Source organism: Monopterus albus, unplaced genomic scaffold (assembly GCF_001952655.1).
Source record: "Monopterus albus unplaced genomic scaffold, M_albus_1.0 scaffold109.1, whole genome shotgun sequence".
NCBI classification, from domain to species: Eukaryota; Metazoa; Chordata; class Actinopteri; order Synbranchiformes; family Synbranchidae; genus Monopterus; species Monopterus albus.
Window position 1 is genome coordinate 1,160,545 of NW_018127989.1, and position 26,143 is coordinate 1,186,687.

The 26,143-nt window shown below is 41.2% G+C and overlaps 1 protein-coding gene across 4 annotated transcripts in view; it reads right to left on the reverse strand.

Annotated features, from left to right (window-relative positions):
• The window catches only part of adarb1b (adenosine deaminase RNA specific B1b), a 103,212-nt gene continuing 77,069 nt past the window's right edge, over positions 1-26,143 (reverse strand). For all 4 annotated transcript variants that reach the window (XM_020611056.1, XM_020611053.1, XM_020611055.1 and 1 more), the window contains 9 exons: positions 16,659-16,733; positions 12,794-13,719; positions 10,791-10,905; positions 10,108-10,276; positions 9,716-9,867; positions 8,859-9,027; positions 5,407-5,588; positions 3,543-3,721; positions 1-3,152 (listed from right to left, as the gene is read on the reverse strand). In XM_020611056.1, the coding sequence (XP_020466712.1) occupies positions 2,976-3,152; positions 3,543-3,721; positions 5,407-5,588; positions 8,859-9,027; positions 9,716-9,867; positions 10,108-10,276; positions 10,791-10,905; positions 12,794-13,719; positions 16,659-16,686 (2,097 nt within the window). In that variant the 5' untranslated portion in view covers positions 16,687-16,733 and the 3' untranslated portion in view covers positions 1-2,975. The remainder of the gene's footprint in view (positions 3,153-3,542; positions 3,722-5,406; positions 5,589-8,858; positions 9,028-9,715; positions 9,868-10,107; positions 10,277-10,790; positions 10,906-12,793; positions 13,720-16,658; positions 16,734-26,143) is intronic.

Here is a 26,143-nt window from a genome sequence, read left to right on the forward strand (position 1 = left end):
TCCCTACACAAGTCCTTTAAAAGTTTGTCATCATGCTAGGTGCAGCTTCAGTGTTGGTAGGACATGCAAGGTTGTGGTTTCTGTTGGTGGAGAGAGAAAACGGGGAGAGAACAGGGAGCGGTGGCTCTGAAACACAGAGTGGGCAAACACCGACTGCTCTGGAATCACCACACAAACAAAGAAACAAACAAAAAACCCACTACAGATGAAGCTGCAGGGCACAGGGGGGGGCACTGACCATCATCGAGGATTCACAAAGGGTTAAGCAGAAGCAGTTCAGTTCTTGCTGTGATAGTTGCCATCCAATCCATAGACGGGGACGGTTTCTGTTTTTTTTAATCAGTGACATCATCAGTTGACATCTTTAGTGCAGTCAAAGGAAAAACAAAACTCCAGAAGCAGGCAGTCTTTAGGGGGGATATATACCAAAAAACAAACAAATAAAAAAAACACCCCAGACAGCTTTGTGGAGAGAGAATAACATAGGGGAAGGACAAAGAATGAATGAGCATGTGGGGATGGAAACCTCATACACACTCCTGTTCGTGATGGAGTGACATTAAAAGAGACATCAGAAGTATTGCTTGTAACTTTGGTCTGGGTCTCTTTGCCAGGGGGCTCAGGATCCCACTGTCCTCTGATTAATTTAACTCAATTTCAAGGTTTTTACCTTTAAGTCAAATCTGGGAGATTCCCATTTACATCATCTGTAATTCTGACTCACAAAACAACCAAGTATATGTGAAAAAGGTACACATACAGTATGACATCACACGTGCCAGCTGGTGGATGCCACTTTCAGTCGAGGCACCAAAGAGTGCATATTGTTTTTTTGTTTTTTTATGTGGGTGGCTACGATGAGGATGAAGTCTGTAATAACCTCAGCAGCATTAATGCCATGCGTTATGGTGCCCAGTGAGTCACACAGAACCACTAATACTTACTCTGGAACATTAACATCTTCACAATCCCAGCAACAGGCACAGATCTAAAATAGTTTTCAGAAGTTGGGACGAACTGATTGTACAGGGGACAGAATCCTCCATTTCTGTTACTCCTCATATCGACACAGAACTACTATACTGCAGCAATAATGATCGCAGGTCACAACGTACACGTGGCCACTGACAGCTACAGGTGCACTAAAGAAGCCTGACTATTTCATTATCCCCATTCTCGATGGGATACAGTGATTCTGTACAAATCAAAAAAATACATTGCTCTGTGGATATACAGTACAAAACCCAAACAGTAAAGGGTTGATTCTGGAAAAAGAAAAGTGAGATTAAAAAAACATCTTTGTAAGGAAAATACTGGTGCAGAAACACATGGACATCATCATCTTTGGTGGATATTCCACAGAGTATGCTTAAAGACGTCTGAGTACACAGAGACATACAGACACACACATACACTTCCTACAGCTGAGAACAGGTATTCACTGCAGTTACTGCTAAATATGGGCTCGTTTACTATGAACTATGTACCTGTTTCTGAAGCAGATGCAGAAGTGAGGAGGACGACAGTCACATCACACTGTGATACATTTGGCTGTAACCTACTGGTAGAATCGATCCAATATTAGCGTCCAACTTTTGAATCTGTTCGTACAAGGACTGCATATTACACCACTGTTGGTCAGGGTGGTTCCAAAGAGATGTACTGTATGTGGAGGGATTACAGCATGTTTGCATTTCAAACTGCGTGTGGCACCACAGTACATAAACCATGTCTTCGGTTAATAGTTTGACTAACAGCTATCACGGATCCCTGCCACGACTGACATTAGTACACTGTCTGAGAGTTTATTTATACTATCACTATGTTCCCAGCAGTGTTACCCCATCCTCAAAGGTCCAATCTTAAAAACAAAGAAAAACCAGTCCTTGCCCCTCTCTCAGCAACAAACAAACAATCAATCACAAGAAATCTAAAAAACAGACACAAAGATTCAAAGCTGCCTGTGGAGGAAGATGCTGGCATTCATTCAAAACCATTCAGTGATGGACGCTCGGGGCTCTCCACTGCGTGCTTTCTGCTCTGCGGGCCTCCCAGTTCAGTTCCCATGCAAAGCCATGGCTTAGGTCAAGGAAAATATACCACGTGCAGCACCTCCCAAACGTTGTCCCGGGACCCAGGCGAGGGAAGGAGTTAACACGACCCCCCACTGTTCAAGTATGCAATGGGAGTGACATAAAATAACTTATAGAACTTCAATGCATATGATCAACACATAAAACTCAACAAAACAGCTGTCTCATCTGGCCTGTAGCTACTGTAGATTCTGTCAGTGAATCAACAGGGCCACAATATTTTGCAACATTTTTACCTTTAATACAAGAACTAAGCACATGAAGTGTCATCTAAGCAACGAAGCAAAAAACATACGTTACACATAAATGTGTAAACATACGTGTAAACACATACATATTAAAACTATTTTATGTTTCTTTTCAGTACTAGATTTACATCCTGAAGAGCTATGCATCTTTCAATTAATTGTATATGTGTGTGTATTTAGGTCTGATCACTCAACAAAGAGCCTGTGTTTCTGTTTCTAGGCTACATTTCACCCTAAACTGGCTACACTCATTGATCAAGAAAGGAGACAAAACTGTTTAACTTCCACATGTAACGCATGATTCTTCTGGGAGCTGAATGGTGTAGAAACCACGTATTCCAGTTTTAAAACAAAATCAAATAGATGAAAAAACATTATCCATTAAAATCCATAAAAGGACAAACATGATGAGAAAAGACATGGTGAGGTCCACTGAGGAATGAGAATGTGAGCTATGGATGGTTTGTGAAACTATGCATGTGTATTCCCACAAGTACAAAGTGCACGTGCGTACTGACACATGGGATGGAGGTAAGTGTCTCTGTGGGCTGGTTGTTAATAAGGGCTTCTCTTTCAGGCCTGGGTCAGGGGGAAAGAGCGGGGGTTTTAGGAATTCCTTGGTCCCTTGACTCCCTCAGGAGCTGAGGGTGAATTGGTCTTGCTCAATGGGCTTTTTGACCCAGGCCCCCAGGCCAGCCTTGTGGAAGGCCTTGATGAGCGCCTGCTTGGCAGAGTGGTACTCTGTGGCTGCCTGTTTGGCGTCATGGTAGGAGCTGGGCTTGAGCACCTTGATCCGCAAGATGGACGACAACTGGAAGGGAGAGAGCAGGAGGAAAAAGCTGAGTAACGCCATCAAACACAAATGAGCCCAGTAACGCCATCAAACACAAATGAGCCCAGTAACTGAGGTTTTTGTAGGCAGTCATGCTACTACTGGAATTCAGTGTCCTCTTTGGCCTTTACAGTCTGTCAGTGATGCCGTACAAACATCTCAGCTAGTTTTCTGCAATCCAGCTTTTCAAAGACGTAAGATTTTAAACTTCAGATTAAGCTGCTTAATGTGACATGAATCCAAGCTGTCATAAGACATATCTACAGGGAGACGAACATCCTTCAGGTGGATCACATATTAGCCTTTGCAAATTGTCGTCCGATGGACCAAAATGCTTCAAAGCAACCGGGTGCAGTATACTGTATGTACCTTAGAGTGCAGGTGCACCCAGCGGCTGTAGAGGGCGTGCTTGCAGAGACGTGACGCGCGGCCCATGTCGTCCTTGCCTGTGGTTGCATTGATCACCTCTAGGGCCTGGTCACCCACTGTCCAGTTCACACTGAAGTTCGGTGCCTTCCCTGGCTGCCTAGCCTCTGCATTACTTATACCTGAAACCAGAAACACCCAGGGTCAAGGTGCAAGCAGTAGTACACCAAGAGACCACAGCAAAGGATATAAAAACACAGCTGTAGAATCTGAAATAGATTTTTTTTTTTATGAGGGAGACAAACTGTTCCATCCACCAGGGAGGACTCTGAGGACAGAGCCTACACTCTTCTCTTCGGCCTCCGCTGTATCTCAAGCATAGATGGGAGATATATGGATGCCATAAATCGCTGTGTCTTATTCTGTGTGTGTGTATTAAGCTCCTTGGTTCCATTTGGCGGCACTTGTGGCAGAAGATGATTTAAAGGGAATGAAATCCTCAGTGTTCTCTAGCGTTACAGTCCTTCACTGTTACAAACTCTCTAAAGCGGAAAAGGTTAATAACCCCCTTCTATTACCTCCTTTAACCGCCATTTAGAGAGCAACCAGAGAGGAGGAGCAGAGGGAGCTGTGTGTACTTGCACACTCTGTGATAGGATGATCCATGCCATCCTCTGAGATCTAAACAAAATTACCACATTATCACTTCAGTTGCCTGATTGTTGACGTAGCTGTTGCTTTAGCCTGTTTTCAAAGTTCCTGTCATGTACTGTTTAGTGTAACTGATCACAGCTTGGCTGTTGTACCTTCACGACCATAACTTGGTTGTGTTTGTGTTTTTCTGTTTTGCTTGATGAAACATTAGCAATTGTTAGCATGTGTGGTTAACTAACTTACTCCCTACACTCTCCAGCTAACAGCAGTGTATGGTAAACATATCAGTTAGTGAAGATGCCAGCGTTTTGCCTGTCTTATCATATTTTACAAAGACTCTCCTTTTACAGTGAAACATTAAAAAGCCAGCCTGTAACAGAATTTTCAATCAATTCAAGAAACATTTGTTAACTTAATTGGCTATAGCTGATCAAATCTGCTGGTGTCAGCTGTTACTTCAGCAGACAAATCAACGTACTTGCCAGACATGACAACCCCACTTTGTCTACTTCTGTCAGAAATCACCGACCCATTGTTCCAATCACTAAAACAAAATACAAAGCCTGTTCGTGGCTGTTACTTTCTTGTCAGTGCCTGTAGTAGAAGAGTGGGACAGAAAGAGAAGTGCAACAGGACAAAAGCCGAGAAGAAACAACCAACATTTTTCTTAAAATATAAAGAAAAAAGACAAATAAAATGACTTGAGGGTTGAATAAGAGTGAAAATCCAAATGTGGTTGGTACAAAAATATTTGGAAAAAAACTTTCTTACTCTACAATCTTAAATGCCTTTTGTTTACTGAGTCACCTGAAGATGAAAACGGAAAACTAAATCTAAAAACAGAAAATCAAAACCAACCTGCTGATCTGTACTGACTTTTAAAAAGGTCAAACCAATGCTGAGAATTTACACGGAATGATTAAGCTATTGAGATTATAGAGGAACTAGGTAAATGTCAGCTCAGAACAATAAGTGTCTTCCTGCTGTGGACTGACCAGTCAGGGGGAGAGACGTGTTTACTGCTGAGGATCACTGTCTCCCTCTTTGACATTTAGACAGCTTGAGGTCGATTAGCAAAGTTGATCTAAGAGATCCTCTCCAAACAGGAAGATGAACACGATCATGCTGTTACCTCAGTTTCACTTCACTTCAAACTGCAGCAGAAATCCCATCAGATTTGTTTTAATATTCCACATTAACAACGGGCTCTTACCACTGAGTAAAGGCCTGTTGAGAGTGAACTGCTGGGGCAGGTCCTCGATATCTGCGATGCGCTGGTACATGGCCCGGGAGAGGTGGTCAGCGTGGTAAAGGCTGCCAAGGATGATGCTGGAGAAGTAGACTGGCTCTGTGAAGTAGCTCATCAAGGAGCCCTGGATTCCCACCACATTCCACCTGCAGAGGAAAAAACACACCGGCATCAGGCAACCCGGAACTGGAGGTTATTTGTTGAAAATATGCCGTCTGAAAAATACATTTGAACTCAGTAGCAAGGACACAGTGTCGGTGGAATATTTAGACCAAACCTGATACCTTAGTTCACACCACAAGAATAAATATCAGCATCAGCCAGATTCAAATTCACCTTGATCTCATGGTCACTGTCTGCACAAGCTGCATTGTTTTCTTTCTAGTTGTTATTAGAAACCATCAATTCCTAGTCTTCTCTAGTGTGTTGATATTTTTCATGCATGCAGATGATGTTCAATAGCTGGCATCTACAAAGTCTGATCAGCCCTGAAATTGTCCAGGGGGCTCCGGGGTAAGGACTGTTCTCTATACCGACACAAACAGGAAGGGACATTTAAACCATGAAAAACCTGGCCAAGTATACATTAAATTATATGATAATGTGGTATGTGCACAATTGGGCATGAACATACAACAGCATAAGCAGAATATGGTACAGAAGCAGCCAATAAAATCAAGCTCACACAATCACACAAATTCCTACAGCTGTGTACAGTCTGAGGTATCTAATTTTATTTTCTATAAATCGTCTGAGCATTTCTATCCTATGTCATTAGCCACCTCTCCCCAGTCATTTTCCTATTGACATGCTCTGTGAAGCACTACCTGCCTACCTCACACACACAGAGAGCGACGGAGACTGAAACAGAGTCTGAGGAATGCAGCAGACAGGTGGCAGAAATGGAGAAAGAAAGAGCAGGACTATGAGACAATGGGAGAGAAAGACAATGGAGACAGGAAAAGAAAGAAAGAGTAAAGAGACAGAAAGCAAAAGTCAGAAAGAGATGAATGACTAATAGACTAAAGCTGCTGTGTTTTTATATATTGCTTGTTGTCAATAAAAGACCAAAACCAACAACGACTGTCAGTCTCTCAACACCTTTCTCTGCCCCTATGTGACACTCAGACTCAAGCTCGTTCAATCCCAAAAAGGTACATTTTTAAAAACTGATGGCAAATATATTGTTTCATTTAAAAACCAGCCAAACTCACAAGAGCAGACAGAGGTCACTGACCTTGACCTTCGACCACTAAAATCTAATCAGTTCATCCTTGAGCCCAAGTGGACAAATTGGACTGGCAGACAACCCGGAAACATAACGCCTCTGGCCGCAGCTATCGCTGGCGCGGAGGTATGAAGACAAGGCTAAAACAGCTGGACACGACAGTTTTTTAGTAAATGTTGCTCAGCTGCTTATTAATACATGTCATAAGTTTACAGCAGAAGGACACAGTGTACAGTATGTGTGGCTGACTCAAACTTAGAGTGCTCATGTTCATGGTAATGAAGCAACGGGTTATCCAGTATGATGTGTTTCAATAGTTTCAGACAACACTGCAGGTAATAGTAGTAGTTAGTGGGATCAACTCATGATCGTTGGAAATGATGATATTAGGAAAAATACTGACTAACCCTAAACATTAAACTGAGTGTTGCTGGTTCTCTTCATTCTTCCTTTTACTTCAGGCAGACTGTTTGAGAATGTGTGAAATTACTAACATGGACCCAGAACAATGAGGAATATACAAGCATAAGACCCCAGGCTACATGAAGGATCCATTGTCTCCATTTGCAGTATTCTGTGTGTGTGTGTGTGTGTGTGTGTGTGTGTGTGCGTGTGAGAAGGTGCATGATATTGTGTGTGAAACTCAGGCAGGGCAAAATGAAATCTCTGAGTTCATAGCTCCAAGCAGTAACACACATATTCAGCACAGTTAAACAGCTTCATAATATTTCAGACCGTGCACAAACCACAGTAACACACACTCGCACGTTGTTTTCATCCCAACAGCAGGTAACATACAGTGTATATCTGAAGAGAGTCTAAAAGACCCGCACAGCACCACAAACAAGAAAGCACAGATTTGGAAATGTGTGTTGAAATGCATTCTGTTTCATTCCTGTCAACCACCTCTGCATTTCTTTATTTTATTCATTATAATGCTCCGTGCAGATATACAGTACACACAAGCTCAAAACCAACACAAATGTGAGGACAAGGTCAAAACAATTCAGGCTCATGCAATCGAGCCGTTAAAGTAAAAAGTGACAAGAGACACCAGGACAAAGGAGAAACAGGCCATCTGAGCTTTGCCTCTTTGCTAATGAGCTCATTCAAGTAGCTGGGAACAAGAGACTCGAGGCAGAGAACTGCGTGTTCTTGCTGGGCATGTAATCAAAGGGAAATAAGAGGAGAGAAAACAGTGTGCATAGAGGGAACATTAAGGGCATGGTCAAAGTGTGCCAGTCAGCAGCAGCCCTGCAGCTAACAATCACTCACATGGGGACAGAAGCAGGTGGGCAGGCGATTTCTCACCTGGCTAATAGCTGCGTTATGAGAAAGAGGCTTGCATAATGTTTTCTCACAGTGACAGAGAAATGCTTCTAAGGGGTTAATTTTCTGGTGCACTATACCGACTGTACTGTAACTGGTGTCAACTTTAAAATATCTCATGTTATTCCTTGTTATCTGGTGCAGGCTTGTCAGAAAGAACCCACTGGATTGCATGTGTGGCTTCCAACCTATTTTGCCCTCTACTGACTTGGATCCCTCTGCTCTGAACATCCAGACAAAATCTGAATCACTAGTACCGGTACCGACATGCTGAAAAGGGCAGCACCAGCTCTTGCACGGCGCAAACAGCCTTCGCTACACAGACATCTCCCTCATCAAATACACACTCCACATTCAATCACTCTGTGCGTTCAGGCAAGGTATTACGGTCCTGGATGGAGGAGGAGGAGGAAAAGGGCTGGTGAGAAGAGTTATGGAGAAGTTTTATCATTCATCACAAGGGGAGGCACAGTGTTGCCTTGAACATGGACAGAGACTAAAGACGCTATGATCTGCCTGCAAAAATGGCCCCAGGGACCGAGGATCCATCAATTCAGCTGTCCCTGACACTACCTGAAGAAAATGATAGACTCGAAATGACAAAGCAAAGAAATAATGCAATTTATCACAGTATGAGTAAATAAAACACACCAAAGGAGGATTATGAATCATGGCTAGTTGTGGTTTAAGTAGGAAGTTTCTGCAGCGTTCACTAAATGATTTTTAAAACCTGAATACCACCTGACACCGATACTATTTTCACCATTACACCAGTCAGTGATTGACAGAAAACCATATTTGTTTATTTATTTGTCAAATAAAAAAACAGCAAAGCAACAAACCAGCTGCTAGTTTTTACCTTGCGATCTTGTCACTGCATGACATGGTGAGTAACCGCTCTCCTTGCAGCACCCCATCCCATGTCTGGATGGTGTTGCTGGATCTAACAGGGATGGTGCCCTCTCCCGATTCAATTTTGGTTCTTAGCTGGCCGCGTGCTTTCCGGTTGGGATGCCTGTCTCCTTGATCTGATCAAGACAGCGGAGACAGAGAACAGAAACGGGATAAACGCATATAGGTTTAGACGAGATCACTCACTAGCTCCCTGTATCAGGGAAAACATGCTCAACTATATAACATAGTGGCAGTAAGAAAGAAAAACACTGCTGAAAATTCTAATCCCAGCCAATATGGTTGGTTGTCAACATAAAAAAAACAAACACAGATTCTAACAACAACAAAAAGGGAAACAAATAATAGCTTTCACACAAGCATGACCTATTATTTATTATTATGTTATCAATGTTTTCTGCTGTTCCACCAAGAGGCACCATCTATTCAGTGACTAATTGAATGTGGCTGTTTTCTATTCAGTCTGCCATGTGCAATGGAAAACACTGACAGGAGTAAGAGGGAGGTTAATCAGACAGACAGTGTGGGTGAGCTGGGTGGGAGAAAGACTGATAGAGATGGACAGAGAATGACAAAAAGCTCTAATTACTAGAGCCTTGTTTAAATGCATCTGTAATGCATATTTGGACATCGGAGTGAAATTCTAATTAAATGAAACCAAGCATAATCAGAAAACCTATACATTTAATTAAATAAACTGCTGCTGAAAAGGAATTCCAAATTAAGAAGAGACCAAATTAAAACATGTCGGCTGAGGTGAGAGGGAGAGAGGCAGCGTGGGGATGCTCTGCGGTGGCTGGGTACCTTCCACTCCGGCCTCGTGTGGAGAGAAGATTCTGGCGTCTCCACAGGGCGAGGTGCTGATATAGAGGTGGAACTGAACGTTGTCCTTTAACCTGTAACCTCCCTTGTCACACAGCACAAATACTGACTTCTGGTGGTCCTCCTTGTTGTTGCTATGATGACAGACAAATGGCAAATTCACCAAGGAGCTGAGAAACAGCACTAACCTTACATTTACATTTTTTTCTCCATTATAACTCATTTAAATGAATATAAAACTTAATTAAAATAGATAAAGCAACAAGCATTGAAAATAAACATGAATGCAAGCTAATGTAAATTCAAGAAAGTTCCCAACAGAACAAGCAACTGAGCTGTATTTATAGAAAACTAATTTTACACTGTACACTGACCTGAGGAAGAACTCCAGCTGAGTGTAGAGGTACCTGATAAGCGAGCGTCGGGCGATTATCTCAGCGTGGCAGTCATTGAGTGCCAAGCCGCGGTCGCTCATGTACTCACCGTTGATGCATTTGGTTCCTGTGGAGACACAAATGACCTGTGCTTCCTTGACATCTGTCCCTGTTGGGGGGGGGGAGACAAGAAAGACATATTAGACAATAGATGCACACCCTCGGAGTCATGCCCTTGAGAGTTTGGACTGCAATAATTGCTTCCGAAAGTTGATGTAGCAAAGAAATGATGGGGGAAATATCTGGCTCTTCATCTGCTAAATGCTCCACTATGCTCACCAGGTAATCTCCAGTTGTGTGTGTCTGCTGTTTGTTGCTGAGCAGATTATGTGCAGTGGGTTGCTAGAGCTTTCTGGCTGAACACAGTTGCCTGCTACAGCTGAATATGATGCTATGAGAGCAGTGAGAGTGAGCCAGCACAGAAACGCTGGGGGATAAACAGCTAAACACTGAGCCAAAACTCACCGGAAAACGCTGATTTGGGTGACACTGTCACTGAAGTGAAGCAAATTTTACCTATTGGCTTGCAACCTGAATTTCTCTTTGAGTAACATTCAAAAACTGATTGTTAGCGCTGTATCTTCTAAGCATTAAAGCACCAACAATCTCTTCCCCGAGTCTACCTGTTGTCATGACGACCCCTGCTAGGACTTTTCGTCGGGCATGGGGGGAGGTGAAGTTGTCTGTCAGCTCACTGAACTTATCCACAACCAGGCGTGAGACGGCATCAGCCAGAACCTGGAATCACACACACACACACACACACACACACACACACACACACACACACACACACACGCGCACACACAGAAAGAAGACACACAAACGAGAACTTGTGTCAGATGTGTCACTTTACAAAGTGTCTGATGTTATCCTCCGCTAGAGCACTATGTACCTGTCACAGTGTTCGCATCCAGCTACAAACAAGAGTCAGTGTTGAAATGGCAAGCAGTGAAACTGGGTTGACCCCCTGAGGTATACATAACCTCTTTCAGTTTGGCACAACACTTGTAATTACCCTGGCTCTCCTGACAGTGCATCACAAAAAGCAAAAACCAAACAAGTAAAGCATCTACTGTACCAGCTTTTCGCATCACTTCAAACCACAGTCCTGGGAAACCTGATGTGAACTTCACGTTTTTTTTTTTTTTTTTTTTTTTTTACCTGTTAGTATTGTCTACGACTCTTTATCCATTGCTAATGTGATGGAAAATGATGACAACCAAGAGAGAGATGATGGCTGGATGACCACAAATTAAAGAGATTAGTCCAATATTACTTTCCTGCTACTTTGGACTCACCCACTCGTAGCATGATCATTTGACTTTGCCAAGGTCATCCTATGGTGTAGGAAAAACAAAAGTTAACGTACCAACCACTAACTTTTGGTCTTGGACAAAAAAGAAATATGTCCAAAATTTGTCCTTTAAGAAATGAATAAAACTGTACTTATTTTTCTCACTGCCTTAATATTTCTTATATTATACCAAGTTTTTGAACTACAAAAAAACAAAACAGAACAAAACTAAATATAGTTTTTTTCCCCATTACTGTCTCACCAGATGGAAACAGGCTGCAGAAATTAAATACCAAGCAAGTGAGAATGAACAAAGCAGTTAGTGGGGTCGCTGTCATTAAAATGAGGTGCTTGTCAAATAAATCAGTTGACGAGTGGAGAGAGAAAGTAAAGACAGAAAAAAGGCTTTGGGGGGGGGGGGACTGCTGACAGTGTGTCATGCTGATTAGCTTTGTGACTGTGTTATCTCTCTTCACACACTGGCACGACTCTTGACAGTCACCTCTGCAGAGACATCTAAAGCAACCACCTGCTTTTAGTCAGTGCAAACCTGATGTGAATCAGATTTTAATGACAAGTTGGTAGAACAGCAGAGTTTTCCTGTTTACTTCCGGCCACATCTTCTGTCCGAGTTTGCATCTTAACAAGCTTCCTGACAATGATTATGATGTTTTAGAGCTTTGATGTTAGCTAAACGAGTCCCACACTGACTACTGAACTACGCTCACTAAGGCTACCACTGTAACCGCAACATCACTGAACAAACTCTATTTAAACCTTCATCAGTTTTTAACCCATGAAGAAATTAAATGTGCATGTGATGAAGCACAAGTGCTTTGTCTATCCTACACAATAATAAAAACATGCTCATGAGATGGAAAGCAAAGCAAAAGTCTGTGCACATTTCTGCTTTGAAAAATAAGGGGTTTCTAAGTCTTGTCCAGCTATTGGCATGAAAACTGTATTATGGAGAACTCACAGGCATGATTCATTCACAAAAGCCTGGTACATACTATTACTGAAGGTAACAAAGCCTTGTACGTATATAAGTGTCTTTTGCTTATTCAGTTCACGGAACATGGCAGTTGAAAAGAATTAAAATCTCCAGTCAACCAAAAATCTGTGACTTTACAATAGAAAATATAAATACTGTGCCAAAGTTTAACCCAAGGTTGATCTTTTTCAATGCATGGTGACTGAGGAACCCACACGGCATGGTGGACGAATACTGTGATCCCAACTGCTGAGCACCTTTGTAAAATAAATTAAATGGGTGAGTTTGTGTTATGGTCAGTCTCTTTAGGTATGACACTGAAAAACATATCTTACCTGGGGCAGGTGAAGCTGCAATCCCTCTCTTGGAATGGGTTGCCGGGATGGTGTCTGGTCTAGCTGCATGTTGAAGAGAGCTGAGAGGGCGGCCTGCGCTGCCCGGGCTTTAGCCAGCTTCTTGTTGCGCCCTGAGCCTTCAAATGTCTGTGCATCCACTGTTACTGACATCACAAAATTTTTGGCATGACTTTCCCCACTCTCTGAGACAAAGTCATATTTGAGGCCCGGCCTGAGCTCATTTAGAATCATGACTGGGTTTTTACCACTGGAGGGCGAGCTGAATGCCGACGGAGGGGGCAGTGGGGGCTGGACAAGGTTGCTGCCAGGTGGTGTGGGCAGTGGGTACTCCCCTAGTGAGTTTAAAGAGCTGCTACCATTGGAGCCAAGATAAAAGGATTCTTCAGGTGCAGCTGGGGTCTCAAAGCCATTGAAGAGCATGTCTGGAAAGTCAGCTTGGTCAGAGGTAAAGTCTGTGTTCACCGTCAGTGTCCGACCCATGGCCAGGTGTGCCTCAGAGGCATTGGGGAACTGGACAAAGGAACGCAACGCTTTCTCAGCTGCATTCAGTTTAGCCTTCTTCTTAGTTGGGCCCATGCCCTCAAACATCTGTCCATTGACCTCCACAGTCATGACAAAAACTGGAGCATGGACTGGTCCTGTCTGAGACAGCAGTTTGTACTGTAGACCTGGTTTGATTTCATTCAGCTGCATCAGAGCGTTCTTGGGCAGGACGGGCCCTGGCGTTTTCTTGCGCTTCTTAGCCCGGAACTTGGAGTGCGTGTGACCATTGTTTCCCTCCTCTAGGGGGCGCTTTCGACCGCCCATGCCACTTCCAATGGGGAGCTGTTCAGCCACTCCCACTCCATCTTTGCAGGACACGTTGTCCAGGTTTCGGTTTTCCTTAACGTCAGTGCTGCTCGAACCTGCGGTGCCCAGAAAGAGTAACTTACAATGCCTTCGTTGCAGGACCTTGTAAATGCAAAATTTATAGATTCCTTTATCACTCTTTGTAACTGAACCAATGATTTGTGTTCCTTTATCACATCAAGAGAAAGTGGCCTTTAATTTTGACTGAGAACATTAAACTATAGTCTGCTGATACACCACTGTACATACTATAAATAGTACAACATCATCAACATAACTGCTGTTTTTATTAGATGCTGAGTTCTTAGACATGTGTCTTGTCAATATTCAATACAATATAGGGAATGTTTGGACTCTATTCTGATCATATGGCACATAACATTTTGAAATTAACCTCTTAATAAGTCATCGTAATTAAAGTTGCAGTTACAATGTAGGCTTGTTATTCTAGTGGTCAGCTTAAAGTGAGAGAAATATATTTTCAGGTAAAACAGCTACTGTACACTTCTCAGACTCCACAGTGTTACTGATGTCAGACATAAAGACACACAGATACAAGCAAGACACACAAACACACACTGTTTTCACATTCACTCTATCATTTTTTTCATTGGTTGAGTGTTTGATTTTATACTACAGGCTCTGAAATATACTGTACAGGGGAACACATATCACTGAATCCAGTTAGCAAAGCGGATGGAATATTGGCAAAAATTTTCATTTATAACATCCTTCAGCAAAGGCTTGATAGGTTACTCCTTGCGGTACTCAGGAGAAAGAGAGGCCGCAGTGTGCATGAGTGAGATTGTAAGTTGGGTTGAGGGAGTGCAAGGAAGGAGTGCAGGGGGAGGAGCTGAGGACCAGGCAAACAGAAGAATACATCACAGAGGCAGAAGGAGAAGACTCCACCTAGTGCAGGATCCTAAAGGCTCGACTGGTGACACGGTGGGAATTAAAATGCTGTTCACCCATTTTGGAAAAGAATGGCTGTCATATTTAAAATGAGCAAAATCTGAATTAAAAAATGGTTTCCAATGAGGTGCCATTCATAAGACCCCGCGCCTCTGAGATGCCCCCCATGGAGCTTGTCAGAGAGCAGTGCTTTAAGTTGCAATATGTACTGACATGCTGTTACCATCTGCATACAGCAACTGACAAATGTCAAGCCAAGAAAAAAAACAAAACACAAAGATCTAGAATGAAGAGCACAAAATTCATATTCTTCAGTTTATGAGCTTTGAAAATATGTGGTATTCTTAGTGTGTGCTTATTCTGGAATTCTGCAAATACATGTAATGACAAGGGACAGTGTTAGTGTGCACAGTAGTAGCCAAGAGGAACTAACACCTATCACAGTGGCAATAAGTGAAATTTGTGGGTTGGACAGGGTCAGAACCTCAGCCAATGGCCTTTAACCATGATTGAGACTGTAGCATTAGTCGAGGAGTCTTAGCAGTGGTGGAAAATGGCAAAGTGGGAACCTGAACTCTCTTTCTAAAAGAGATTTTTTTTTTTAAATATACCAATTGTAAGATTGGTATATTGTCTAAGATTATCTGCACAAGATAAAGTCTATGAAACTTTCAGCTACTGTGAATTTAACTTTAATGTCTATTTAAATGCACACATTTATCTAGTGTTATTTTGGTGGGCTATAATGACTAATAAGCAAATAAAAATGGTAAACAACAAATGACAACTCTACCATGCTGCCCAGAGAAATGTGTGTGAATATAAATGGAGCACAAAAAAACTGGAGCTCCCTTTCTCCGTTACAAAATGATTCATTCAATACATCTAAACTTTCCTAAAGGGCTAAAATTTCTACCATTCATTTTATAGTATGACTTTTTTCAGGATGATGGATATCCAGACCCTAAGACCGGTTCAGAGGACAAAAGCCACAGAGCAACAGCCATGACACCATGCGCTGAATTATGACACAAACATGCAGTTGTGACCACTGTCATGCCAGCATCTGTGTAGTCAGCATTCATTAGTTATGCAAAGAATTTAAAAAAAATCCCATATGCTTGGATCTTCCTGAGCTAAAAGTCTCCGTGGGATCGCAGACAAAAAGTGTCTGTTTGTCACCGCTTGTTTGGCTTCATGTGATTAGAAGAGTTCAATAAGGGCTAAAGTTGTCAAAAGCTTTTTTAAATTTTTTTATTCCATTAGTATTAAAGAAATAGGCTCACGTGAGCCTGAACTGTGCTTAATCTTCAAATATATCTTTTGACTGGTGGCAGAAATGTAAGAATGAGGCTTCGCGACTATAAAGCCTGTTTTGCAGCTTTTGCTTATTTGTCTTAACAACATGCTTCTCCTCTGTGCAAACACGTCAGTCATGACACTACACTCAGAAGTGCTCATTTGTATTGCAGGTTAGGGTCCTGCTGGGATGACAGCTCTCTTTAAATGCGAGTTCAAAATTGTTAAGGTGAAGAGAAACATTAATTCCGTGTCTTCTGAGGCTCACTTGCTGAGTGCAAACCAAAATGTCTAATTAAAGTTCAATAAGCTGGAGTGGAGAGGATTTTCTATGGAGAGAAATGGAGGTGAGGGAATCTGTAATATGACCTGAAGTGTCTCAGATGTTATGATTAATTCTTCCCTGAAAAGTTTCCCATCAGCAGTATGTATTTGTGTGTATGCGCTACTTTATGTTTTGGTTCAGGAAAGAACAAATGATAGCTCCCATCATGCTCATGAAGGGGCATCTAAAGGAGAATATACTGTAATTAGAAAAACAACAAATATAAACAGTAGTTTTGTGTGTATTGCAAGTTATCCTATTTCATAAAACGCTCATACTTGTGTAATATAAGTAAGCAAAATGTGTTCACACTGATTACACATCAGGGAAGGACAACACATACAAGGGAAGACATGCGGGCAGAAAGAAAGGAGGTCCACGTTTAAAAGTACAGACCAGTTATTGCACAGACAGGCGGACAGAGAGACTGCAACATTTGAAAAGTCCAAGTCGACTCACTCATGTTCTCCTCCTCATCCACATCCATGGCGACGGGCTTGTTCTGATCGGAGAGCAGCCTTGCCCCCACTGCAGCTGGGGACCAGAGGACAGAAAGGTGGACTGCATAAGTGACACACATGCACATAACACATTTATAGTCTTCGAGGAGCTACAACGATGATGCATTTTTGGCTTGATGCACACACACATAAAAAAAACAAGCATGATGTATGCATATAAATATTCAGGGGCAGAGAGATATCAAGGTGAGAGAGGAGAGCTGGGGCTGACAGGCCTTAATAGCAGGAGCAGTCTATTGTGACTTTAATATCCCTCCGATTAGACCTAATTTCCCACTACCTTCGGAAAGATGTGCAGCTAGTGACATGGCCAACTCACTCCACCGCTGGAGGTGGAGAATGTGCTTAAAGCTCCATTAAGCAACATTTTGTGCACTAACATTGAACCAAACAAGTGCCTGCCATCTGAAATGCTCACTATTGCTGCCAATTACACTGACAATGAACAACTAACCAAGTTTATACAATGATGGATGACAACTGAAAGGACAGCCCAACATAAAGTATCTCAGTAAGATGTTGGGCCACCATGTACCATCACAACAGCTTCAGTGCTCTGAGCTGAGCCCATGTAAGAAAACAGCCGCATATAGTCCAGTGTACACACACTGAGCTAGTGGGAGTATTAATGACATTCTATCATGTGACTGGCATGACAGCGAGGGAACACAACAATGAAGACGCCAACGAATATATCTAACTGAAGACACGACCAGATCCAGAAACCTCTGTGGTTCAAGGCTGGTGCCAGAGTTGTCAGACAAATTTAAGGCAAAATATTTGGTTGTTTATGACCAAATTACAAACTGGTCACATGATCGCGGCATGTCCCGCCTCCTGTTGGCTCGACCCAGGTGCTCTCGCCCCATGTCGGTTCGACCCAGGCGCTCTCGCCTCATGTAAACCAGTAGGTTAGAATGAATCGCACACAGACTGTCTCCTGGTGTGTGCTACATGTATGAAAGGGCAACTCTGGACAAAGTCCGGACCTGATATTGTGGACATAGTCCAGAGTTCATGTGTGGAAATGGCTTAATAACTTTTTTCCCCAGCCTTCATGGCATGATATAAGGCGACAATGACTGAAGGATAGAAATGTAAACCAGGTCAGGACTGGACTAAAAGCACAGACCTTTTTCCTTGGGCCACCTGGGGGCAAGGGAACAAGCTTTAAACACAACACAAACATATTATCTTGTTATAAAGCTGTTGTGGAAACAGCTGCCACTTACTCAACCAACATTCAGGTTGGGCTGTGCCTCTGGTCACTGACAAACATTCTCCTTTTAGCTTTGGTCTTAGTCTGTACCAACATCTGAGCAAAATACCTGGCTCTTTATCAGCTAAATTATCCACAGCATCTTCTTTACTAACTTCATCTGTCTGCTCTTTGGTGTTGAGCAGGTAGCACAACAACAGTTCATCTGTGGTTTTCACTGCTTTTTCAGCTGCCTGCTGTGGCTGGAAACAAGAATAATGAGAGCAGTGAGAATGAACCAAAACAGTAAAGTTATGGGCCATAAAACCAATACAGTGAGATGAAATCCACTAAAATGCTCCGTAGAGGGAAGAGAAGTATCATACATACTTTCTATATTTCAAAACCTGCTTAAGAACTTCTTGGAAAAGTAGTCCACTGAGATATCACTGCACTTCTGTGACAAAGTCGGACTCTCGACAGACAGTTTAGAAAAAGAACACGAATGATGCAGCAAAACTAAAGTTATTGTCTGTTTTCTTGTCAAACCTGGTGGCAACATTACCCACAATGCAACTCGACAACTAACAATTCAATCTCAGACTTGGGTGTGTTACGCTAGTAGCAGCTATAACCTCAAACCAAACCTCGTCGGCAAGCGGAGATGAGGAGCGGGGCTACAGAGCTCAGTTCTTTCTGATTCAACATCCCCAGGTTTAATCAACTTTTAGTTCTCCAGAATGGTTGTAAACATACTTCAAGGTGTAAATTTGATTTGAGCTTTCACTGTTACCTATAGTGATGGAGTAAAAACTTAAATATTTTCAAAGTTTCATTTTCAACAATGATAATAAAAGCAAAATAATTCACAGTACTTGGGCAGCATTCATTTATCTTATAACAAATAGATCACATCAACTACAAGGTTTACTACTGATAATTATTTTTTGACCATTATACATTTGGAAAGGGGGATTAGTTTAAAAGGTTGCCACACTCATACTGCTAATTACAGAATTACAGTAGTTTCAAAAAAAGAAAGTTTTATCTGGGTGACTTTCCCTATCAGTCTTCTCCCAAACATTTGAAAAGTCATAGCACAACAAAAAATACTGCTGAGAGCAGGGCAGATGAGTGCAGGCTGATGAAACAGACCAAGTCAGATGTGAGAGGAGGAAGCAGCAGAGGGAAAAGGCAGACATGTAGATGACACAAAGAGAGCGCAAGCAGGAGAAAGATGGCATTATGATATAGAACAGATTGTGCTGATTCTACTCTCCCTCTACCCGCCTTCCATCAGTGCCCCCATTCCTCAGCCAGACACTTTCTTAAGCTAAACTAAATGGGCTAATTAATCTTGGCTAATGGTGGGTGACAGCAAATATGCTAGCACAATTATCACCCGATTAAAGATTCATATTCCAATCCATAATTGAAAATGAAAAGGTGGGGTGAAGGGAGGATGGGTCGGAGTAGGTCTAACAGAGTGGAAGATGAGAGCCATTTTTTACAGGTAGCTGGAGCCAGGTGTCCCCAACCCCCGTACACTCTCCTAGCGACCCAGAACCACATGTACACACAGCCAGACTCACTCAGAAGCAGCCGTCTGTTAACTCCTTGCCCTGAGTAGCTTGTGATTTTTTAGACTTTTTCTACTCTAAAATAAATGACATTAAACCCAAAATCTGTCCCTCATTTTCAGCTTCTTCTGCAGAAAAGTGCATAGTCTATGTTTCTGAAACTATGGAATTTAGTTTTCTGTTGCTGCAAATCCAGCGCAGCTTTAAACACAGTCTGTATGCAGTTGGGCCAAGGCTGTGTTTTTATTTTATCTTCTTGCCATGAATGAATGCACTTACACCAGGGTTGGGGGGAGTGGCTGAAGTGGCAGCTGATTAGGCAGTGCAGTGCAACTTTGATGCATTTGCCTTGAAACCTGTTCAGTCCATTTTTTTGTAATTGCAAATACAGTTGCATGGCAATAACAACAGTTTAGGCTAAAGAAGCACAAGAACAGATGTACTGTAACAGCCGCACGCTTAAAATAAATCCTCACATTCACCACAGATCAGCCGGAATTCACACGGAATAATTTATTGGGAAATGATCTGAATTATGAAATATGTGTGATGATTTTATTTTAAAATAAGATACAGTAGATGAACTAGTCTTCAGCATTTGGCTGTAAATGTGAATATGGTCAAACGGTGTTGGCACGCATCATGACACACCATCTGTCCTAATTCAGCTATGAATAAATTATGCTATGTAATTGCTGCTGGTTAAAGGACCAGAGTGTTTTTGTATTCCATGCACAAAAAGTCATATTAGCAGACTCTGAGGGAAGATTTATGTGCAGCACTTCTACCATAAATATTTTTCATCACAATTTAGGAATAAGTACATAACTGATGGAAGAAGAAGCTGTAGTGAAAGTCTGTTTGAGTGCTGTAAAAAGCTGGATGTCACAGTATTTCCTGCTTTTAAACTCTGATAAAACTGAGATGCTAGTCACAGGCCTGGCCTGACATTGACACCGGTTTGATCCTCCCAACAACTGTGTGATTTGTCCAAGTCTGACAGCCTAAAACTCTGATTGTTACATTTGACACTTAGATCCTCTAACATGATCTAAGGTCTAAGATTGATCTAAGGTCTTTGGGTGTCTTGGACTGTCTAGACTCTATAAATAAAATTTTACTTGCTTACAAGTTTTTACTTCTGCAGTGCATGAGGCTATATGATTTTACATTTACTGGGATTTTTATAATTGTGTATAAATGAATCAGTCAATATACTGTGTCTAAGTATAAAACCAAATAACATACAAGACCGAGGTTTTATTCTCATACTTATTCTATGTCTTATTCCTCCAACACACATTGCTGTGTAGTTTAATCAGCACACCATGCAAATGTGTTTGTCAGTTTTGATTTTCAGATGAGACGTCTTGGTCAAAAATCTGTAACTATTGCTTAAATCAGGAGCAATCAGTGTGGAGAGACCCACAAAGAAATCATAAACTGAATGCATGTGTGTGTATTGTTGCGGACGTGTATGTTCAGTACATCTGGCAGTAAATGGCTGCCGTCCTACAGGGCACTGCGCTTCAGAGAAAACCTGGTCACTGCATTCAGTCACCTAAAATGAAAGCTTATACTTTTGTGCTAAGTGAGATTTATAATCCCTATTAAAGCCCATACTATAAAGTAAAAATACAACAGAGAAAATGAAAAAAAATCAATGGACCCCTAAATATAAGAACTTACATAATGACACATGAGGAGATCTCAGTGCTGTGCTAAATGTATGGCGTTGTGTGGGAGTGTGTGGATGTAACAACGTGTATCAGTGTGTGTGTACTGTATCTCCACTCTTTGACAAGGTCAGTCCAGATTAAATGCAGCCAAATGCTGATTACAAACAAATGACAAATTAAAGTAATCCAAATCCTGACTTTTAGAAGTTATATGACGTTGCCTCGTGGTAAATCAAGGAAAATAATGTATTTCCTACAGGAATACTTAAACTTAAAAGGCAATAACATTTTCTTTAATAAGGCCCATTGCCCAATTCCCCATTGGAATTATTTTAAGATTTGTGGTATGGCAATCAAAATATTCACACTATATAAAGTGTTTTGTTTAAATGATTTCATAACCAAACCAAATGTGAATGACAACAGCAGTTTTGTTTTAATAAAGTATGAAGTAAGGCTACAACCTCTGTAGTAGATCTTTCATGCATTGGTTGACACCAAATAGTAGCTATGCTCTTTACATACGAGAGATTGACAGCAGCGCGACATTTACTAAGGTGTTAACTTAAAATCTGTTGTGTGGTCAACCAAATTTGATTTAGGAACACCTCATGGTCTACATTTGGCAATATGAAGATATAAAACCTATTCAGACTACCTAAGAAGTGTGAGGTACAGAAAATCACAGACAGATGTTTTCTGACAGTGCTTCAGTATTTCTCTTTAAAGATAAGACACTTCTGAACATTAAAGCCATAAAACAAATTTGGACATTTGCATGTGTGACAATTTATATGACATTGGTAAATGCAAGACAGGATCCTTGATAGACTTTGGTAGTGATCAATTTGGAACACACACAACTGAAGCAGAGGTTTTAAAGTGAGTCAAAAGAATCAACGTTGAAGGCGTCATCAACTTGTGAGATGGTTTGGTTCCAGGTAATTCTGAGTGGACGCCAAGGGAGGCAGGGAAAAGGGAAAGATGAGAAAGAAGATGAAAAACCTCAAATTCAATCTGGCACGGTGAGAGGGACTGAGGGGGAAATAAGGTGGTTTTGATTTGTCTCTCATCTCTCGCTGGCGCTGTGACAGAGCGATAGAGCATCGCCACCGTGGAGGGAGCACCAGCAATGGCAGAGTGACGGGAGGAGGTGAGATGGGATGGTGGAGTGAGTTTGGAAAGGTAAAGGTGAAGGAAGAATAGAGGACATGAGAGATGGAAAATGCAATCCTATTCCAAGTAAAAGAGAATCATTATCTCCCCTAAAACAGAAGGCGAGAGAAAGGTCTGCCCTTGGCAGATTGTGAGGTTCAAGCTGTCTAAAACCCACTGCCTATCGAGGTTACTGTGGTTTAGATTCAAAATAATTTTGACAAACGTAAAACATTTAAACATTGAAAGCCAGGACCATAAATAATTAAATAAATAATCTTGCTTGCACAAAGAGCTAACCTTAAATAATTTAAAAATGTGAAAAGTATTTTGGCATTTGCATCCTCTGCAAATGGATTGGTATAGAAAAAAAAAAACGGACTTGAACAGCCCATTGGTGCAAAAACAAAATGTGGTGGCACTGTAGCAAAGCATTAGCACAGTGTCCAGTATTTTCTCTTAAACTTCATCTTCATCCACCACATATCTCCGGCACTGGATCGGGCTTTACTGAATTCACGTTGAACCCATTCTCTCCACAACTCTTCATGTTTCCTAAGTGCTCCATCTGCAGCAATAGTAAATAACATCGTCCTTAATCATGTCTTCCATAAAGCTCTGGAAATGCTAAGAGCTAATGCCAAATGACAGCCTGTTGGAAACAAAGCTGTAGTTATGCACTTAAAGTTTTTTTATGTCATGTAATCGCATGCTACAGTATATGCTGAGGCAATGGAGGCTCCTGTATTTGCTCAGAAATATCAATCCCTCTTACCTCACTGACACTTCAGTCACAGTCCCCACATAACCTTATTTCAGTGGCATAATGGGATTATATCAGATGCTCACTGTGCCTCAGTCTTAAAGTAATACCTGCTTTTTCTAGTCTACCTTATCTATGTGACCTTTCCCTCCAAATAGGAAAGGATAGCTCTTAAAATGCTTGGGACATGGATCTGCCTTTACCTGGAGTGTAGCTTTTATAGAGCGTGCCATAACTCTGAGCGCCTCTCTTCAGTCTCCTGTAGTGTTTTAGATTCTAGCTAGTCTCTGCACTTAGCCTTTTTATTTGGTGGTCAGTCAATCTGAATTTGTGAGGCCAGTTCCGTCCATGACAGGCTGTCAGCCTCCCACTAAAGTCACTGGTAGCTCTGACTTCTGGCTTTCATAAGACTAAATACACCTTAAAACTGTTTATTATTCACCCCTTTGTATTTTTATTTTTTCACTTAGTATTCATATGTGAAATGTCTCTCTGCACTAACTTACAGTAACTTGTCATCCTCAGTGACCGCGTTGGTATTGTATCCCACTCCTGTCCTGGCTTTTTCGCATTTAGTTTTATTCTGCATCACCTTTTGCAACATTTTTGACATACCGTCTCTTTAAAATGAAATTAATCTATTAGTGTAATTTTTACCTTTGCATGTGTTATTCTTTTGTCGCACTTTGCTCAGTTTGTCCACAACTCCTCTGTTTTTCTTAGTTGTTACATTGTCTGCTGACCAACAAGCCTGTTGTCATACCACAAAATCTAAAAGGGATCATAAAAGTTTCCACATCTGTATACTACATCACTGACTTGTTTTTGGCGAAATGGTTAAAACTAATTTGTTTCGCTTAACAACACAACTACCACTTGCTGAATTTCAAGATTAAACTCATCCACAGACAGTATGGCTCTAGAAATGCCATCCCATTCTTCTCGCCAGCTTGTTTTGTATCTGTGAAGAATCAAGCCCAGAACATGCCTTTATGTAGGTACTGAATCTGTAAATGAAATCGGCTACACTGCATGTCTGGCATTAAACGGTACAATTTGACAGTAGAAAAGGTAGATTTATTGGATTTTTAAATATGTATGAATGTAGTAAAATGTTCTGGCTTTAAATGAAGACAGACCTAACTCTACTCTTAATAAAAAATAAGCCTGCATCTTTATTTACTCAATAGATGCAGTGCAGAAGAATTTTATTGAGCACTTGTCTGCCATAATTTTTCAGTCTGCGGTGTTGACGGGAAGCGGCAGTGGCATTGCCTAATGCTTGGGCTCAGTGACTGAATCTACTACTGTCTCCCAGACTACATTAACTGCATATTAAAAGACAAAGGCTTTGCCCTTCAGGCTTTCAACAGCCTGACATGCTACTCTATTGACAGGATCAAGACAGACTCTAAAAACAGCCCCACTTGGCTCCTGTCACCAACACAGAGAAAACGCATTGTTGTACAAATACAGCCATGTACATACTTATCTCTGTGATCTAAATGTTGTTCTCTGTGCTACTGTAGGAAACCAAGACCACAAGATCTCCCAATTCCAAGAACCTAGAAGAATTCTTAACCTTAATTATTTTCTATTTTACTATTTTTGATTCTTGTTTATAGAGGATTAAATTTATTTCATGTGTGTGTTTCTAATGAAACAAACTTCCACTTTTTAAATAAAGTATGGCTGCCTCTTGTATTGCCTGACTGTACAATAACGGATCAGTCAAAGTCTAAATTGTTGCTTTAAAAAAGGAAAGATAAATGTGCTGCTCTCATGGGTTTCATCACAATCATGACACTATCTGTTACAGCACTTGCATTAACAAAGACAAAGCCAAATCACACTCATTTTTGTTGAAATTTCATATTGCTCTGTAAATCTGAGAACAGCTGAGCCCAGAAGCCATAGGATGGAAAAAATAATTAAATTGATTTCTTTGCAAGCTAAATGTGCACTGGGGCTGGAGACTGACAATACAGCAAATCTGTGAATCATGAATAAATAAATAAATATAAACACAGACATACCTGGGATAAATAATTATAAAACTGTTGATCCTCATGAAATAAAAAACAATTGACATGCAGCATCTCGGTTGTTTGGGTTGATTAAACTACTGAGATCCTCATGTTTCACTGACAAGCTGAGTGTAGTATAACCTGTACAAAAATGATAAAGTATATATTAAAATGTCAAGTTAAAAAGCCCAGTGGTAACATAAAAATCAAATAGCTCCAAAATCAGACCCCTGAGGTACTCCACAGTCCAAAACAGTAGCCGAGTTGCTACTGAAAATGTTTACTGGATCTAAACCAACAAAGTGCAGACAAAAACAGGAACCTAACACAAGTCAACTTGAAATTCTAAGGGAAACAACCAGAAATGACAAAGGCCAGCAACCAGCAGCACCAAATCCTGTTTAACGAAACTTAGCAAAAATGTAATCACACGGAAGAATATTGCAAATGCGGTACCGTCCCCATTAAGGTGTTCAGAGAGACCGTGTGAGCTGGTTTAGTAGGACAGAATGAGGCTGTATCTGTGTCTACAGAGGAAGCTCCAATACATGACAACATGCAAATAATTACGAGTAGGCTGGAACTAGCAGATCGTCACATTTGAGACAGTAGAATCAGAGGATGTTTTATTTGAAAAATGACTTAGTTGCTGATTAAATATTCTGTCAATTGGCATGTTGTGTGAACTATTTAGTTAAACAATCAGCTTCAACTGAGAATTATAGAATGGATGTTTAAAATAAAGGCTGTTAAGTTTAGATGATTATTAAGGGTTGCTTTTTACCTCACTGTAGATAAAAATACATATAATGTAAAAATAATAGACTTACATTATATTTCAAAACAATATTTCACATAACAAAACTGTCAGAACTGAGAACACTAAAATGCAGATGTGGAAAAGTGTGGAAAGAGTAGAGAATCTGACTTTTATTGTGTTCCAGACTTTAATATCTGACAGTCGGTCATTTATCATCATGGACCACTGATGGTGAGAGAAGGGAAAGGTGGAGAAAGCAGA